We start from the raw sequence: 20,800 nt of genomic DNA, 5'->3' as shown, positions 1-20,800 counted from the left end.
TCAATTTATATTTTTTGTAATTAAATACCGAAAGGGGCCATTTGGACCCTTATCCTTGGTAGAAATAGATATATGACAACTCATGGTAAACCTAATGTAAAATAATCAGTACGGTTTTCAATATAATTTATTTAATTGTAGCAAAGAGATCGAAAAACATGCCATCAGACTTTACGCTCAGTATCACAAAGCATGAAGAGGCAAATTCTATGAACATATATTCAATTATCCGCTAAAATTCCATTGGCGAAGGCCCGTTGCTACCAATTAAAATAGGTTTTATGTCTTCCTATAAGATAATAATTTCAATAGAATTTTATAAAATTTCTCACACAGTTTCAAATTCTTTATCACAGTTAGACAGTTCGCCTGAAAACTACCCCCCCCCCTTCTTTAGACAAACTAAAAATTAAATTATAATGCGAGAAATACCAGAAGCACTCCAACTTGTTGCTATCGCCTGAATTATTTCAAAGGCAAAGTAAATTTCAGTAGAATGTTATTGCCTAGCAAGGCGAGAGTATCTCGACGAACGGTTTAAATTTAGACCTTGGCCTAGTCTGACAGAAAGCGTAATTTCAGACTGCGGTTTTGATTTCCTGTCGACACATTTTGATGGCTTCTATTATAAATGATTCCGTAACCACCTCAATCGTTCATCGATCAAGTGTCAATCGACAATGCAAAAATAAAATGGTATCGACAGCGACCCTAGAAGCCAGTCACCAAAGACTGAAAACCCCTTCTTTCCTTAATACAATCGACTTTTGTGACCACCTAATTCACAGGGAAAACTGGTTATGTTCAATTTCATTTTAATCTCGTATGAAAACTGAGATGTTCAAGATTCTTCCAAAAAAAGTATTTTAAAACATCAAATCGTGACAGCAATGTGTTATTATAAATGAACTTTCCTACGGGAATCAGAGTTCAAGACAAAACAGATGTAATTTGTGTTTAAATGTAAAACTATTTACTGAAAACTTTGGAATCGTTTTTGGTTATATGGTTTAAAAAAAAAAAAGTTGCTCATTATTACATGTTATGCCACATTGTATGATTAGTTTAGTTATATTAACATCCAGTTTGAAAGGAACACTAGGGCTATTTTGGGACGGACCTCGTCATTCTGAACCATGATCAGATGACGAGGACGACACCTGCGCAAAGAGGAGGCTCGATTTTCCTTGATTATAATTTTAGTACTATGAAACGAATTTCATTTCTGTAACTTGTTGCGTTTTCAATCACATTCACAAACCGACAGATATAATTCACCCTCCCAGGCTTGTGAAATGTAAAAATAGAAAAGTTTTCCTGCACATGACACAGCGTTTTGTGCTTCATAACAAAGTGCAGATCTTCTCCAAACTGAAGTTTGATCAGTCCAAGTTATTTGATTTTTCGAATGATCGCATTCACATTATTCGCAGATAAACAGACCCTTCGCCGCATTGGCTCCACTTATCTATGATTCTGATGATAAATCGAACATAAATCATTTCTTCGTAGCTATTTACGTTTTTGTAAGGTTACAAATTTTTAACAATAAAATGTTTATATGGACAGTAAGGACCTTCTACATACGTACTTTGCGCAACATTTACAAATTCGCTGAAAAGGCCTCGTCCAGAAATAACATTCTCAACTTCATACGTTTTTAAATGATCGCATTTAGGGACTGAAAGATCGGAGTCATTAAACCTAAAATGTGTTTTTCGGACACAGGAAAATCTGAAACGTAGAGATTCATTAAACTCTCAAGGTTGAATTTCTTGTCGATACAAATTTGAAAGTTAAAAAACCTCAATTAATGCATAGGGAAACTGTAGCGCGTTTTTACGCTGCTTAGTAGCGCAAAATCATCCTTAGCAACGGGAAAAGACAGAAAATAAAGGACATACATATTGCTATTATACTAGATTGCGCAAATTAAAAAATTGAGGAGCTTTTTTCGAATATTCTACTTGTATAGATAAAGAAGTGTGCTCCCATGGAGATTATTTTCGTTTCGAAGTTGTGATTATGAAAAATGGAACATTTGACCACGAATCTATGAGCAACCGCAACATTTGGCAAAGCGTTCTAAAAAAGAGATGATCGGGATTAGTTGCAACAGCAAATAGATGCAACACGCACTTGATGCAGAGGCTTTTAAATTTTCTAAGCAGAATTTTCGATGAATATGATTTTTTAGATGTATCCTATTCTATTAGTCCAGCCAAAATGGGTAATAAGAGGTTGTGAAGATGCGTTTCGTTTTAACTAGTTAAAGAGGGAAATATATATTTCATAAGTTTTGAATTAAGGTCCGTTAATTAAACTTTTCAAAAATATTTTATCTTATTTATTTTGCCTATGTTTCAAGTTTTTAAAAGCTGCTTTCATTTTTAAAACTAATTTCACTTTCAAGGCTTTCATTTCCCCTCCCCCCACTCCACGTGTAAATTCTTTTTTGCTGCAATATTATATTATATTATATATATATAATCAACAAAAATATCCGAAACTACGCGGTGAAGCAAGTTGTAACAAAATCTCGGGAGAAGCTGCAATATATTACAGATTGCGAAATTTATATTGCTTTATGTGTGATTCATATAGTTCGACCGTTTTATCATGCACCCTGAAAGGATAAGCTCTCTTCTTGAGGATTCACCTAGGAATAGAGTCCAACAAAGTCACACTTAAAAAAAGAAAGAAAAAAATCTACTTCCAGATTGACCCACTTGAAAAAGAAAAAATGGAAAAAGGCCGTGGTAGCATAATAAGAAATGGAAACAAAAGAGGATCAAGGAAAATGAAGGGTTTAAGGAAAATACTTTTCGAATTCTGAACATGCAGATCCATCAACATCACAAAATCAAATATTTTGCCAGTTAGAATAAATATATTCTATGTAAACTTCTTATAAAAGGAAATTTAAAAAATCATGTCAATAAAGTCGCCAATGCGAAATTTCTTTTATATTCCTTGAAGGGTCCACTTTCGTCCACAGAGTTGGAATATTAAGTAGAGGGTTTGGAAGATAAAATGACTTGTGGCTGGAATTTGCTTTTGCTGTAACCACATTCTCCATTACATTTTAATAGCAAATTATTTGTCGTTTTTAACTGTGAAATTTTAAAGCTTTTTCAAATTATGGTGTATTTCTGCTCATGGTGGAAGCAAAGAGAACGTTGCTAGGACAGCCCGGTGTCATTTCACAAATATGTATAACAAATCTATTCGATTTATATCCATTTAAAAACAATTTGAAATTTCATAACTTGGATCACTCAGCGATTCTGATGTTATAATTGAATATATTTCATTAGTTTGGTAGAGTTTAATATAGTGAAGTTAAACTTCATTCAAACAGATACAACTGTATTATATTTTGCTATTTGCTTTATTTTAATCTCGAATGTATTGCAAGAAGCTTGGAGTGTTTTTTTTTTTATCGCCAAAACAAGTGTATAAATAAACATTACTGACCGATCAATAATTGAATAATTATTTTACTAAAAGCGAAGCTCTTTATTATTTTCAATATGTAGCTTTTGTTTTACATAAATATTTCACCTGTATGAACGACATGAAATCATTATTGTGAATGAAGTAGCGAAATTGAAAATAAAACGCATGTTTTATTGAAAACGTAACATAGTAAAGTTTCATAAATGTGCAAGTAATAATTACAGGTTTGCATAAATTTCAGTTAAGAACTAAAAAGAAACTAGTGACTATTGTGAAGATTTAAAAGAAAGTACCAAAGAAAGAAATCCTATCGTTACAGATAAAATGTTTGAATGTCCACTTTTATTAAAAACTTAAAGTATGCAAATTCCCTAAAATCATCGTTTTCGTAAAAATTTCGAATTTCTTTATTAATTTGTATTTAAGTCAACACATTTAAGATTCAGAAATGATTTACTTTTGTTTCCCTGCTAGTTCGAAGCAGAGTTATTAGCAAAATTATAAACAGGAGGAATTTTTTTAAAACAAAAACTAAACCATAAAAATATGCAAAAACAGTTGTTTGAGTTGTTGAGCCAATAGGCTGTCAAAATGTTAAACCGTAATTTTTTACCTTGCCAGTCCCCAAATTTTTCAAAGCAATTTTCGTACGGCAAGTTTAGCATAGAATTCCTCAACGATGTTCCATTAGAAGAGTGACTTACAATACAAATTTCACTATTTAATAACTAATATACATAATAACTGAAATACAGATTTGTAGGTTATATCGGCATTTTGTTGCTTTAGCGATGAATACGACTTTAATATACACCAGTTGTTTCTAGATGTATAAAATATTCTATATTCATAACTTATATTATAAACATGAATGAAAACAAATAATTTTCCCCCAGCTTTTCCAAGGAAGGAAAAAGAAGTGGAAAAAAAAATGTGAGTGGATTTAAACCCTACTTTTTAAGGAGTACAAAGCAGCGGGCCTTCCCTTTGAATCATACCAAATATAACGCATTGTTTTCAACTTAACACTCTTGTACTTTAATTTAGCATCCATGTTTTTGTCTTAAATTTACATCAAAATTTAGAATTATATACTATTTTCCAATAAATCTAAAATCTTGACAAAATAAGTCATTTTTTTGTCAAGGTCATAAGTAAGGTTTTGTGATTTTCATTTTTAAAGAAATTGATTTAAATATAGTACTCATTCAAGAGTTTACAAAACTAATATATAAGAATATATTTACAATTATGAACTAATTTTAATTTTTATTAAAATTAACTGCCTAACGTTAGATTTACATCTCAACACAAATAATAGATAAATTGTGAGAAAGTTGCTTTAACTGAGTTAGATTAACAAGAAATTTGTTAAATTTATTTTTTTAAAAAAATTGCCTGTTTTTGTTTACTAAAATGAACAGTCTTCAGTATAGATATTTAAAATTATGAAAATTAAAGATTCTCTCTCTTTTTGAAGATAATTAAGTAATTTGTAATCAAACACTCAAAACAATTATTTAAAAAAAATTGAAATGGTAAAGAAGTTTTTATTCGTATTACTTTTCATATAAAGAATTAATTGATGAACGATATCAGGAAAGTTTTCGAATTATATTTAATTTTTAAAAAATAATTGTAACAATAATTAGCAAAATAGCATAAGAACTCTATAATATACAGTTTAAGATTATATAATTTTCCGTCTCTAATAAGACAATATTGACATATATGTGTATATAGTATTTTGAAGAAAGAAAAAAAAAAAAAAGAGATCATTTTTATAATTTATTTTTATAAATGGCATTTGAGATAATGATAGAAAATATTTGAACATATAATGTAAAATAAAAAAAACCGTTTTTAAGTAAATAAAAGAATTAAAATGTTTACCTAAAGAAAAGTAATCACTTATAATTAATACAAAAAAGTAAAGTAAAAAAGTAAATGATTTAAATGAACCAACTCAACTACTGATTTTATGAAAAGAAGCTATTATTTCCGAAACCCGTGTGCGCAGTTTACAAAGAATGATAATCCCATAACAAGGGGAAGGATACCCTTTTTTTCAGGAAATATTAATGCCGGCCCAATGCTGTTGAGCAATTGTAGAGCATGCCAAAATTCGCGATATGCTGCCAAAAAGGAGGGGGGGGGGGGTATTAATACTCTATGATTCATCACAAGTCACGAGACTGACGCTATGATCGTTTTGAGGAGAAATAAAAACTAGCACCCTTCATTTATACCTCAACTCAATGTTCCCGTCAGTCACAAAAAAAAAAAAGGAGGGGGGGGGGAGTCCCAGGTGATAAGATTTATAACAAATGTGCACATACAAAACCGAAAATTCGTATAATAGGATCATAAAGATAACAACCGGACATCAAAAAGAACATACGAATGAATGAGAAAACATTCTTGAAACCTCATCACCGGAAAAGAAAAGGAAGTGATGAAAAGTGAATCACGAAGGAAATTAGTCGAATGACGTTCTGGGAGTTCTTTTGTTGCCGAATTCAAGGCATTCTGTGAAAGGCCCGCCTACGATTGAATGAAGATTCTGTTAGGAAACGCCTATGTTGTGGGCAAACATTTTCTGAATTAAGCTCTAATTACACACAATTTATTTTCTTCCTTACAGTAGTATCTGGAAAGACATTTGTTACTTTTTCATTTCATTATTTTTTCCAGTACACAAATCCCTCGGTATGGCTTGCGTTCTATTCACCTGATACACGTCAGCTCGAGAGGGAAGTATTTTATTCATGAGATTTAACTAGTCCAAATTCTTTATTTAATCCTTCCCTAAGGGTGAAATGTGAAGAAAAAAAAATTCTTATCGAGGATTTCATTTATTTCAAAAGCATACTAATTATTTCGGAATGCTCACTTATTTATATAAATGCAGTACACTTTCAAGTATTCGGTTCGCCACTATCCGGCCTAGCTTTCTTTTATCGTAATTAAATGAGAAAAGCAAGGCATGTAATGTCCATATTGCCAAAGTTTCGACGATTCTATCTCATTAAAGGGAGAGACGTGGAAGAATGAACGCATTTCCGAAATTCTTCGTCATTCTTTGACCTTGCTTTTCGCCCTATTACATACTTCTTTTGTTCAATTTTTTTCACGTGCCATTTCTGATCGTATTATTTTAATTCAGTCTGCGAGTAATCCGAGTTTATTTTATTGTTAAATGTAAACATCCCCTCCTTTCATATTTCCTCTCACCAATATTTTGACGAATTAAATCCATCCTAACGCATGCGCAAAACCGCGGAGAGTTTTAGAATACGTTATAAAACAATACAAGTTGTGGCAGGAAAAGAGCACCGTTGCGTTCATCAGTGTTTCACAGACCTCAATTGTTGCCACTGTTCTTGATAAGTGCACAGTACGTACAGTATTCATAAATTGTTCTTGGAGTATGCTTAATGTTTTTTAAGTGTACCACAGTGAAGATTTCAAAATATGGAGAAGAAATTAAGCATTATACTGCGATTAGATTCTGTTGTAATAGTAAAAAATATAGCTTCGAAAGGAAAAGTACAGTGAGAAGAGGAAAAAACAATCGAAATTAAAAAGTGGCGTGTAGCACAAGCGAGTGAAGGTGGAATAAAAACATGCTGAAAGGTAAGCATAAAATAGTAAAGGAAGCTTTATGTTTCAGGCATAAACACAGAAGAGGAATAAAAACGAAGAAAAAAGGAAATTAACTTCTTAAAACGTGCAATGCAGTATATAAACATATAAAAATTAACAGTATAGAGCTTTTTTTTTTTTAACTCGACGCTTTAACGGCAATTGCTTCTATGATTCGATTCACCTGCTGGCGTTCACCTTCTATTTGGGTTCAAATAAATGGAGAGTTTAGTACTCAATAAAAAATAAGAAAATACGTATTATAACAATGAGTTTTGGCATTAAAACTTTGTCTTCTGGTTTTGGCGGGCAAACAAATGAATTCATAGAACTCCGGTCTATACGGCTTTTTTGTTATCCGGCCTATCCTACCGCCACATTAAGCCGGATACTCGGAAGTGTACTGTATAATTTTAAATTGTTCGTAGTTTGTTTTTTTAGTTTACATTGTGCTAAAATATTTAAAAAAAAAAAAAAAAAAAAAAAAACTTCTTGTTTTGCAACATCTGAAATCCCAATTACGTCATTTCCTCCAACGATTACCTGTCCAATGAAAGAGCCCTAGCAATTGCAAAAGGTTCATGCGAAAACAAAACGGGGAGGTGCCGCAACCAGGCGTGCCAGTTTCCTCCCATCATCACTGTCGAAGAACTGACCGCCTTCACAGGACACTGGCTCCATTCTCTGGCGACAGGAAAATAGGGGAGGGAGAGGAGCAAGCACTGGACCAGAGGAAATCCACACAACGGGATTACACGGGATACTGCTCAACCTTTTATCGCTCTCATCAGCGGACGACACGTTTTTGGCAATTGCAACTTCGCAGCAATGGCACAGAAAGAGTACCCGAGGTTTGGGGAACAGATTAGTTTTCGTCCCTTTTGCATTGCCAGTTGTTCAAAGGGCGAACGTGCAAGAACGGTGACGTAATAAAATGCCTGTCATCGGTTCGTCGAACTTCCGGTTCCATAACAAATACTGAATTGCAATACATCATAAAATTAACTGCAACTGTATTATCAAGCATGCTAACAAATGGATATTAACAAAAGAACGCTGGCTGTCGCTGATTCATGTCTGTAACTCACGCCTTCTGCCTCATCAAATTATCCTTTTTTTTTTGTTATAATTCAGAGATAACAAAGAAATAGTCATTTAATTAGATAAAAAAAATGAGATTCAAGGCACCAAATTTCAACGAACGCAAATAAATATTAACCACTGTACCCGCGGTTTCGTCTGCATTTATTCTTTCTACATTTACAGAAGTATAAAGGGTGTCCCTGAATTCATGGACCAAACTTTAAAGGTAGGTAAAATGCATATAAAGAAGCATTTTTTGTACAGTAATATGCGAGCGGAAATGAGAAGTGTAGGCGGAACAAGTAAGTACAAGAAAGGCGAAAAAAACGCAGTGTCTACCAAATTCTAATTGACTCTGGTGAGGACCTCATTGCAAAACTCTCAGTTTCTGCTGCAAATGTTCATGAAACACCAGGCATCTTCGAAAGAGTATGCCAATCACATATTAGACACTACCAAGTCTTTATCGATATGGATGTGGCGCATTTGTGTACTTACTGTAATACTATGTAAGTACAGAGCTTTCTTTTTATTCTTTTATTTATTGGTACTTTTTTTTCCCGCCAAAACTTTTTGTTTTCGACTCCACATTGCTATACAAAAAAAATGCCACTTTATATGTATTTTACCTTCCATTAAAGTTTGGCCCATGAATTCATGGACACCATGTACACAGAACAAATCAAGCAAAATATATATACTTGAGACGAACCATTTTTGAAATTTCGTAATATGTTTTAATCCCTTAAAAGGTTTTACGAATCTCAATCCAAATCAATAAAAATTCACTAATTACAACCCTACAACTTTCGTATGGATGGCATTCTTAGTGTCATCATTTCGCACATGTGTCATGACTGCTCGCAGCCGACTCTGCGATGAATGTTTGGCCGAGGGAGAAATATGAAGCTTCTAAATTGACATTGGGCAGCTTCGAAATCTTAATTTTTTTTTTTTTTTTTCAAAAGGTAACAATCTAAAAGATTCTTAATGCTTTCTTGAATTACTACTTAACGCAGTAAAGCATATAAACGTCTTAACATTAGTTGTTACTAAAAATAAAATTCCAATAATTTCAACAAGATTCAAATACTGTTCGATTAAGTAGACTGGTGTCCAAAATGAAACTCACAAACACGTTCTTCACAATAATTCAAAATTCCTAATTAATTGAAAAAATATTTTGAAGATCAAGTAGTACAATCATAGCACACATCACATTTTCGTCCTCCAAGGTATACGAGCCTCCCAAGATATAAGGTTAGTAGTTCAAGGTCAAACAATCTAGCCTGCAGAGCGCCAGCACCCACACGCATTTACCTTTATTATAAGTAGAGATAACGGAAGGGGGAACAATATTTTTCGATTTACAAATGAAATTATGCTTATTCTTTCCACACGTTCAAAGAATTCCTCTTTTGAAAATGATCTGCCATAAAACGCAGTACTGTCAGCAGTCATAATAAAGTCTGAGGATCTTTTTAAAAACATTCACATCTCACTTTGCACGTCACAAAGGATGCAAACTTCTGCTTTTCTGCTGATTTTAAAAGCACAATTTTAAAGCTTGATATTAATGTAGTTTGCAAAGAAAGGATATATTTTTATACATGACAAATTTTCATTGATACAAGCATTAATAACATTTTTCACTATTTTATTAAAGTCCCACTTATATGTTATGCTTTCTTCAGAGAAGTCGAATCCCTCATGGATTGCTCGCGACTTGAAAGATCTAAACCACAATAACATGAAGTTATATCAACGAGTTATGCTTTTAACTTTATCATCTTAAGTTGAGTTAGGCATAATTCGTAATCGAGACAATTCCTTGCTGCACCTGGCACTTGCATGCTAAATCTGACATCAGCCTTCCCAAATCACAGAGGAAGCATAACTTCCCTGGCTGAGTTTCTTCCGCGGATCAGAGAACAAAATATTTCATTTCACCAAAAAAACAATTAAAAATCAGTGAATAAATGTGTTTCGATCGTTCGTGTCTTACATTAAAGAGAAATTTAAAGACGAGTAAATATATGAAAATAAAATTAAATTAAAAGTCAATTTGATTTAAAGATAAAATACTGCACTCGAATATTAAAAACTGGTTATATTATGAAATAAAAAATGTCTAATGAAAACAGTTATAACATTGGCTAAATTGTGCGAGTGAGAGATGGGATTAAATAGTAAATTTCTTTAATATTTTAACAAAAAAGGGGGGAGGAATTGCGATAGATTGTGTTTAAATTGACTCTAAAAAGTTGAAAAAATTAGAGAAATAATACTTCAGCAATGGAATTGAAATCACTAAAAAGCTAATTTTTTTGAAAAATGTTGTCTTTTTACATCCATTTCATTCTCCTTTTAGCAGTTCGTAGCACTCTTCTAGCGGCGCAGTTAATCCTCGCAGGCGCTCAGGCATATGCATGCCCAATTTCGTTCGATGCAGTCAAGGTGCGGAGAAAATTAAACAGACATCCAATTTCATGCATAAAAATTTATCATTCTTAGTCCAATTTAAATATTGATTCATTTATAAAATAACATTTTAAAATCGATTAAATATATAGATAGATTTTGTTAGATAAATAAATAAATATGTAATAATGTACTGGGTGAGAGGCACGCGAATATGTCCTGGTGCAGGAGCATGATCTAACTGCTAATTGTGTATAGTTCGCCTTCATTCAATCTGTAATTAGGGAAGCGATTTGCAAATGATAGTACAATAATGTCAAGTCAATCATCTAAATAATAGTTTCCATAATTACATCTAAGAAGTTAACTAGTAATATATAATAGTTAATTCAAAATGGTACCTAAGCAAACCAAATTGAATATTTAAATTTAGATATTGAGTTAGGTAGACTGTATTTAGATGCTAATTACTTAATTTTATTAACATATAACAGTAAAAATACGAATTTTTACGCTAAAAATAAATTACAGAAATTTCACTGTGAAAAAATACAGCAGCATAAATGCATTCATTATAAATGAAAATTGCATAAATGTTACTCGTGTTATGCTTACTGTCCTATAACAGTAAATTCATCCTAGTTTTTATATAAAGATTTTAAAAATATCTTTAATTATCAGAACTATAATAATTCAACCCTTTTATTATAGAAATATCATTAGATTTTATCAAAAGATATTTAGATATAATTTTTAAAAAAATTATTATTATGCTACTGAAATCTCATTTAGGGTGCATTGATTATATGTAATTCAGAAATGTGCAGCTGAATTGTAACATAAGTATACCATATATGCACCTTATCCAATGATAAGAATGGGGCCACTTAAAGATTATTAATAGCCATAACAGCCACTAATTATAAAAGATACAGCATTACATTAATAAGAGCAAAAATTGATTTTTTTCATCCTAAAGGATAGGAAAATAGCTATGATTTTGTAACTGTAATGCCTCAGACTAGATCCCCTAAAGCCCTGGCATTTCATCAGTTCTTCATCCTTTAGTTATACCACTACTGCAGCAGCTCATTTTGTATTTCATTACTACTAGCTATCGTATATATAAGTGATATCATATATATTTCATATAAATGATATTTTGAATCAATTGTTTCTCCTTATGGACAGTAAGATGCTATACCAATGATAACACACATTTCCTCTGTTTGTGAGCTAGTAGAACTGTTATTTCAATATCCTTGGCCTTATGAAGTAATCAATCTCTCCTTTAATCACCAAATAAAGAATTTCACTCTACTCTTCTATCTACCTTTACCTTCTTTAAAATAATACAATATATAGTGGTGCATCATACCATAGATATTTATTAAATTTGTTGTAAATGAAAAAAGACAAGAACAAATGAATTCATTGTAAGTAAAAGGAACAACAAATTTCATCATCCAATAAATAAAAAAGCATTTAATTCTCATCCACTTGAAAATAAATTTATCAACTTATTTACCCATTTTGATAGAAAAGTTACCCATTTGTTTACCTACCTTGAAAGAAAAATTACACATTTGTTTCCCATTTTTAAATGACATTCTGAAATCTCATCCTTTCAATAATTGAAAATTACAAATACCACATTCCTGATTCTACAATGCTAAAATCATATCAATAAAGGTTTTTAAAAATCCTTATTTAAGAGTACTTTCTAATTCTTTAGTTAAAAAATATTGAACATTCAGGGTTTTGACTATAGGAAAAAAAAAAATATTAAAAGTTAAGGAATCAACAGCGCATACGATTCTTTACATTAAAATTATATTTTCTTTCATTTCAAAATATTTAAACTTGGAAAAAAAGTTTTTTTTTTTCATAACAATTAATTTCTAATGGTTAAAAATTTTATAAAATTCTCCCAAAATTTTTGTAATAATTTCGATATTATTAAGACATAATTATTAACTAGATTCAAACTGAATGTTTTAAAACTAAGAATATAAATTTCAGGATTTTTCTTCTTTTTAAATTTTAAAATTGACAGTTGAAAAAGCAAGACTTGAATAGAATATATAATATTTCTTTGAAAATAATATGAAAAATATTTATTCAAAATAAATAACAGTCATCTAAGAATGAAAAGTGATAATATTTATTTTTTGCAAAATCAACAAAAGTTACCGCATTCAACAAACGATCTTCCAAAAATTTACACTTGAAGCACGAATTCACAGGCAATTAATTCTCCACAACAGACTACTGTAACATTCGTTTAATGTGTTTCATATTCTGAAAGTTATTTGTTTCTTCTCTAAATCACAAAATACGACAAAAATTAAATTCAATATCTCATGAGCAATAATTAAAAATGGGCGAACCAATTCCAAGTATGACAAAAACTTACCGTTGAAACTTCTGATCAGCGATCTGTTTCACTCGAAGAAATTGTTTCATCATTTTGAATCCTTAAAATGTATCACAAATAACTGGAGGTCATCAACGTTAATCCAAACAAGGAGTGCACTTCACAAAACATTCCAAATCGTCATCTCAGCAAACTCACACAATCAAAACAAACCGCCTTCCCGTGCAGCTAGCCAGTGTCAACACGCTCACACACGCGTCGAAAGTGCAGGCGGATTTCTCGAATTGTTGCCTTCCATAAGCACTTGCGCAGAGAACTTCAAAACTTCCGCTCTTCACTTCAGTTTTTTCTACATGTTTACATTTCTGCACCAAAATATCAGATGAAAAATACTAGTGCAATCGCTAGCATCAAAACGTATTCACATTAATAAGTAATAAGGCGTGATATAAAAAAAAATCAAGCATTTATATAGATTTCGTTTTATAATCCACTTTGAAAAAGTAATTAAATGATTGTAAGATAATTCCAGTTTTCCTTTCACTCGACTTTTCTAAAATTCGGATTGTTTATTACAGGACTGGGCTAGTAGTACTTCGCGTTTGCCTTTGAGAAGCGCGTGATGATGTCGCGTACTTCACTCCACTCTCAACCAATCAACAGTTAGAGAACAGATTGAAAGTTTAGTTTCGGGGACGGTAGGTGAGCAGAGCATATCTCCGTGGTGGGTCCCGTTCGTATCGGAAGTTAGACAAATAAATATATTTTTCATAATATTGCTGGTTTACTGCAAAGCTACAATCTCGATGAATAAGATCCTCTTATCTTATTGATAGTATGGTGATCCCACTTCTGACACTACAACAGGACACGAAAAATTATTTTAAGTAAAAATAATCAGAATATCGGCAAGAAATGGCCAAAATCTATACATATATAAGATAATAAAAAAATTTCATATTGTTTTGAAGTATTGCTGCAACCTACAATAACCATGAATCGGGTAAACTACATTTATATATATATTTTTTTTTGCAGATTTTCATTGATTTAAATAATTTTAAAGTGTTGAAAGTTTTAAATCATTTATTGGCCTTTTAATATAATGTCACCATTGGTAGAAAGTTTGCTTTGCTTTCTTTTTCAAACCAGAAATTGTATTTATTGACTTAGAATACAAGCAAGATATTTGACATTGTAGTGTGGTGATCCTATTTTCGTCAATATGACGACACGGTTAAAACTGTATGCTCGTATCAGCGAATTAGTTATGCGATGCACGAGTCAATTGTATTTTTTTCTGTGTTCATGAGATTTATTTGCATATAAATTTGCTATACATTTAATTAACTAACAAATAAAAAGCTTTCTCTTTTAATTAAAATGTTATTTTTAAGCCGCTATTGAATTGAATATGTAGACAACCATACATATTGGTGATCCTATAAGCTAATAGACATCGTTTCCTGTTTAGATGTATAGTTAAATGGAATCCATCAGAAATTTCTTTAAAAAGAGCAAGCCTGACAGAGTAACGTTAAACAATGCTTTCTATCGGTCTTACTACCCGAGGCTTTCAAAATCATGCAAAACTTTACACCATCTTCAAAAATTATTTATTTGGTATAAAGAAAGATTTTTTTTCTGCGCACGACGGTGAAAAGATTTTGAAAATCCATCCACTATTTCAAAAGTTAATAGCAAGTAAAGATCCATAAAAATATCCATAGACTGTAATAAGAAAATTCTCCATTGAAGAAGCAATTCAAGTTAAAAGCTGGAAAATAAAATAAGACTTTTTTCCTCACTCAAAAACTATCTAAATCAAATGAAAATAATATGTAAGTTGCCTTTTAAAAATTAAAAGGAATTACAATAATTTTTAGTATTTTCTGATTACATTTAATCTTTAACATTAGTTCTATGGGACCTTCAAAAGTCACTCTATAGCGCTAATGTTTACTTTTGACTCAAGCCAAAACTGAAATTTCTTCATAGATTCGATACTAAAAATTTGGCATTACTGAACTAATCTTTGACGATTTTTTTCGAATTTACATTAAATTTGGCGACATTTTTACTTTTTTTTAATTCCAAAAATTTAAAAGATTTAGCCAATAGATAATGAGTTACAGTGATTTTGATTGATGTCACTAGTTCAAACATGCTAGGAGGTAATCAAGATTCCGTCATTTTTAGATGCCACAATTTTTCGTGTTGGCATCACATCACTCCTTGTTTGAAAGCCTATTCCTGCATTGTCGTTTATACAGCTGGAGGCACAATTTGACCGGAATTACAGTTGATGAAACTAAATTTAATTATGTTATTTCTGCAGTTGATTCTGATACTTTACATTCTGTTAGTGATATAATTTTAAAGCCTTCCGATAGTGATAAATATATTACTTTAACACTAACTTTAAATTCAAAGAAGTTAAATGAAACCGGCAAATAGTTACGGCTATGAAAAGCAAAGCTTAACTGAACAGCAAACCTGGAGAGAACCTGGGAAAATTCCATCAGAGACCGAAGCCATATCCCCTCCGCTTTATTATACGCCACTGGTTGTATTCAAATCACACGTCTGAGCTTCCGGATATATTCGATATTAAGTATATCCTACATAAAAGCACTGTATATAAAATACGAAAAAGAGTACGCCCGCCTTAAAGTGTTCGATAAGTGCAATATTGTATTCGGTTAATTTCTTTCACTTTTTAACGATTTTCACTTTTTTTTTTTAAATTAGTAAAATTTTGCTAAAGTACCATTATATAAATACCAAATAAAAAAAATGTATTTCTTACAACTGTGATAATGAAAAATAAATAAATAAACAAACCAAAAGCAAAACCTAAAATAATTGGAAACGTGGGATCGAACATGAGAAACATTCATAAGGGTCCAAAGCCCTATCCACTCCGCTATCTCTAATATGGCGCCGGTTATAATTCAGTGACACATGTCTAGGCTTCCAGATAAAATCTATACTTTTATGTATCCCTACATAATCTATACTTACTAAAATCCATACTTTCATGCATCCTTACATAAAAGCACCGTATATATTAAATACGAATAAAACTATGCATGCCCTAAAGTGTTTAATAAATGCAAAATATCACTACACGAATAACAAAGAAATAAAGTAAATTCTAATTACCGACATAATGGAAAATGTAAATCAAAAACCAAGCTTAATCGAATAGCAAACGTGCGTTCGAATCTCAGTAGATTCTATGAGACCGAGGAAGTACTCATTCCGTTTGCTCTGACCTGTCGACGGGTGAATTCAGAGCCATATATCCTGGATTCCGGAGATATATTCTATATTGAAGCACATTCCAAAATAAAAGCAATATGTATATTGAATATGAATAAGACTGAGCATGCCCTAAAGTATTTAATATGTTCAATATAGAGCTCCATTGATTTCTTTCAATTTCATGGATTTTGTACTTATTCGAAATTAGCAAAGTTTTATTAAAATATCCTTACATGAATATCAGAGAAAATTAATAAGCTCTTATTAGTGTTATAATGACAAAAAAAAAAAAAAAAAATGAAAGAATGGCATAGCTTAATTGATCCGCAAATGTATGATCGAATCTGAAAAATAAGCATAAGCGTTCAAAGTCCTATCAACTTCACTATTTCTAACACGCCTATGGTACTAATTCAAAGTCACATGTCAAGACGTCCGGATATGCATTAAATTAAAGTGTATAAACCTTAACACATTACGTGCAAATTCTATAAATTGAAAAAATGACTTTAGAAGTTTAAGATATCTTGGATTTCCTGTATCATAAGTAATGTAGGATTTTCCAGATGGAATAATTTATCCTCATTTGTCACCAATCTGGACTAGTCTTTCTTATTTTGGACCTTGCCCCTGGCGGAGCCATGTTATTTTACTAAGAAAAAAAAAAAAAAAAAAAAAAAAAAGACTTTCTTGGTTATACCTTGCTGTATACCAATTTTGCATTCCTCTTTGTACTTCGTTAAGGATTTTGTAATGGTTCCAAACTTTAAATGGGATTCTACTATTGCCCGAGCGCTTCAAAGTATGCATAGAGAAAGTCAAGATCTGTTAAAAGTGAACATATCTTGTGAGTATATATATATTTATATATATATAAAAAAAATTAAATGCAAAACGAACTCTTTTTCCAGCCTTGTCATGTACTCTACCTTAAACTAAGCCATTGCATAAATTTATATTTCCTGTTTTTTAAAAAAATTTAATTATTTGTATTCTTCTCTTTTCTTTAAAATTCTTTTATTTTCTTTTACTGTTTCTAAATTTAAAATGCCTTATCTTTGGTAAATTTTATTATTTACTAATTATGTTTCAATGATGCTATAGAATATTATGTAGGCTCTCTGCTTGAGCCATTTAGATCTCCACTTTTCTTTTCATGCTCGCTCCTTTATTTTTTATTTCGGCTTTTTCATTTTCTTTGGCTGTCTTTAGTTTCTTTTGCATCTAGTACACATGCGTAGCCACTTTCGGCACATATCTAATCATCATCAGAATATTAAAATGTGTAAGTGTAAAGTGTGGCTGACTTTAGCTTCTGGTACACATGCATATGAAAGATTTTCTTTGAGAGGCTAGTCCTTTGACAGCTATTTAAATTCTGCTTTTTTATTTTAATTATGATATTTATACCAATGTAACAGTATTTTTGGCACACACCTAATCATCATCAAAATATTATAATGTAACCACACATAAAAGCACTGTGTATATTAAAAATGAAAAAGACAGCACATGTCCAAAAGTGTTCTTGTGGCATTCTGTTGTTTTCTTTCACTTTTTAAGGAATTGTATACAGACATTTGAATTAATATAATTTATATTTGAATAAAATTTTTAGCAGCCGAATAAATATCTTCATTTATGTGAAGCTGTAATTTTCTCTTTTAAAGAAATAGGCACAGGAATTTGAAATGTTGGTTTTAAAGACCACAAACTTGAAACTAATTTCTGTTCATATCTTTAAAATTTTTAGTAAGCATTCAATTTACGATCATGATGCAAACATCAGTAAAATGAGTGTTTGCTATGTTTGAAATAGTCAACACTAACATCGGGAAGCAAAAACTTAAGCAAGTAAAAAAATATAATAATAAAAGTTTTTGTTTGTTTGTTAATGAGAAAGAATTTGTCAAAAACACAATGCAATATCAACACAAATAAACTAATTATCTTACTGAAGAGATTTTGTAAATAACTATTGCATAAGATCTCTTTAATTTGTGAAGCTATAAACCTCGAAACTATTCTGCACTGTTCCCATACAATATTTTTTCAATCTGAGTGAAGTTTGAAATTTCACTATATGCCTTATACTTTGTTTAGAATCTTAAAAAACATCTTTATCATAGCTTATAATAAATCCATTTAAAAAGACAAGGTTTTAAATTCTATTCAACTATCTCAGATGGTCAGCTTCTATTGAGTAACTTCAATATAGTAACAAATAAGCTAGGGTTCCAATAAAAAAAGTGTCAATTTCATTTAACAAAAGAGCACAGAAAAAAAATTCAATTTTGGTGAAAGGATATTTATTCTATATCTGGTCTTCTATGTTCAGTATGATTTCTTAGTAGAATGATTTTTTTTGTTTGCTTGCATAATTAGTTTGTCAAATCAGAATGACATCAACACTTTATGAATTGATAAATGTTTTTAAAATTAATAATTAAATTATTTTTAAAAAATTAATTGGTATTGATTCTTAAGTTTACACTTTTTAAGTACGTTCATTCTTCATTCAGAGTCTCATCAAATTTGGAAAGAACTGTAAAAAGCCAGAATCGCTAACCATAATGTATCAATAATCATCACATTATAATTTCATATTTGAAAAATTAAAATTAAACATAAATTAATTGCAGCAAGACTGAAGCAAGCAGTTTAAAACTTTCTGTCAACAACTTGCCTGCAATGTCAGTTCCAATTAGTATTTCTATTGGCCCATCATTTTTATTATAGAAAAAAATATTGTTTTCTTTAAGTTCCTGCGATCACTTGCTTTAATGACTGGTGGTATATTTCCACAAATTACATCTTGGCCAAGAACTTTAAATTTGCAATTTTAAATTCGATCTGTATTAAACAAAACTAAGGAGAAAGCATCATGATTTATAACATCAGTGTATGTCCCACAATTTTAATTTAGCTCCTTTTATTTATCTAAAAATATACAAAAATACAAATACTTTATAAAGCTTTGAATTCTCTTCCAAATTATCTTAAAATATTTTACCAATGCATTTTATTTCAGAGTGCATTTTTAAATTTAAAACAAAATAGTGAATTATTATTTACTTGACCCAATAGTAAATCTGAAAGTTTCTCAATAAGCACAGATATTTCAATATTACATTTTGAAAATACCATTGGGGCAGTTGTAGGAGGAAAGAAAGTGGAAACTGCTTAAGTAATTGTAACATCTCAGGCGAAGGCATCCTATAGTTAAACCAATGTCAGAAAATGTAACGACTTACAGTGAAACGTATACTATTTATGAAAAGAAAAATAAACAGAAAGTGATAGAATAATTTAATGACAATCAACACTGCAATAAATATAACATCCAAACTTTAAAATGTTTACTTGTGTAACACTCAAAAAGACTAGTAAAGCAAGTCATTGGAATGTAGTCTGATCCTATATCTGAATAGAAGCTTAGGAATACAGCACAGCATTCAATCTGTGAGCGATGTCGAATCTGTTCTGTGCATTTCAAGAAGTTCTGGAAACAGCTCCACTGCCAAAATATCTAACAGCACATATGAAATCTTAAAAAGAAATAGAATACAGTTTTTTTTTAAACTCTACTTTAAGATATATTTGATGGCAAAAAGAAAAATACAGAACATTTTTTACCTTTCTTTTAAAAATAAATACATTTTAATGTGCAATTTAATATAAAAATATAAATCCATTAAATATCAAACTAAGAAAGGAAGAAAAATTTAATTCAATTGCTACAACACCTGAGTAGTTAAAACATTCACAAATACTGAAATAAATATAACTAACGAAATTATCGAAAACTACATGGAATAACAAGTTTGTGCAACTGTTTAGTAATAACTGTATGTGTCTGATTAGGATGATTTGGTATTGATTACTGATTTCTAGATGTCTATGGAAAGTAAAGGAAGGGCTATAATTATATAAACATCTCTTCTCACTCAAGTTCATCCAGCATTATTTCATTACTACCTCACCAGAAACATATCTTTTGCCACCATTTTGTATTCATTGCATGGAACTGTTCAATATTAGTTTAGTGAGCAAAATATATATTCTGGTCACCATATGTTCTAGATCTGAACATTGTAATGAACGTTTAGAAAATGTTGCATATTTAACAATATGCTTGGACACCTTCAGAGACCTTTATATATATATATATATTTTTTTGCTTGTTCAACACATAGTTTTCTCTAGATATAAATGTACTAGGAGATTTGATGACTATTCAAATACACACTGTAACTGGATTAAAAGCTGTTCAATAAAATATTGAACCAAAGTTCTAGTTCATTATCTAGCATATAAAATTTACATAAAGTTGAAGTTATCTCACCATATCTAAATCCCCCTCTTCCAATTTTCATTAGAACCCTTATTAAGCTATAGCATTGGTCTTTTGGAATTTGAAAGTCTTCTAAAATATATAAGTTATAGCAGATAAATATGGTCTCAGAAAAATAATTTTCTTTTCTATAGAAATATATTTTATCAATCATCTATTAAATTTATTCAAAAGAAATATGAAAAACATTGAAA

The 20,800-nt window shown here is 30.8% G+C and overlaps 2 protein-coding genes across 4 annotated transcripts in view; both read right to left on the bottom strand.

The window, feature by feature from the left end:
* LOC129988207 (rho GTPase-activating protein 44-like) overlaps positions 1-13,276 on the bottom strand; it is a 105,416-nt gene extending 92,140 nt beyond the window's left edge. For 2 of the 3 annotated variants that reach the window (XM_056096371.1, XM_056096372.1), the window contains exon 1: positions 13,025-13,276. In XM_056096371.1, the coding sequence (XP_055952346.1) occupies positions 13,025-13,077 (53 nt within the window). In that variant the 5' untranslated portion in view covers positions 13,078-13,276. The remainder of the gene's footprint in view (positions 1-13,024) is intronic. The other variant, XM_056096370.1, reaches the window with a different exon arrangement.
* A 6,268-nt stretch (positions 13,277-19,544) lies between these two features.
* The window catches only part of LOC129988288 (sorting nexin-14-like), a 41,927-nt gene continuing 40,671 nt past the window's right edge, over positions 19,545-20,800 (bottom strand). The window contains exon 29 of the mRNA XM_056096476.1: positions 19,545-19,800. Within this exon, the coding sequence (XP_055952451.1) occupies positions 19,708-19,800 (93 nt within the window). The 3' untranslated portion in view covers positions 19,545-19,707. The remainder of the gene's footprint in view (positions 19,801-20,800) is intronic.

Source organism: Argiope bruennichi, chromosome 10, assembly GCF_947563725.1.
Source record: "Argiope bruennichi chromosome 10, qqArgBrue1.1, whole genome shotgun sequence".
Lineage (NCBI taxonomy): Eukaryota > Metazoa > Arthropoda > Arachnida > Araneae > Araneidae > Argiope > Argiope bruennichi.
The sequence above is the reverse complement of the archived record's forward strand: the minus strand, read 5'-3'. Positions and strand labels throughout refer to the sequence as shown.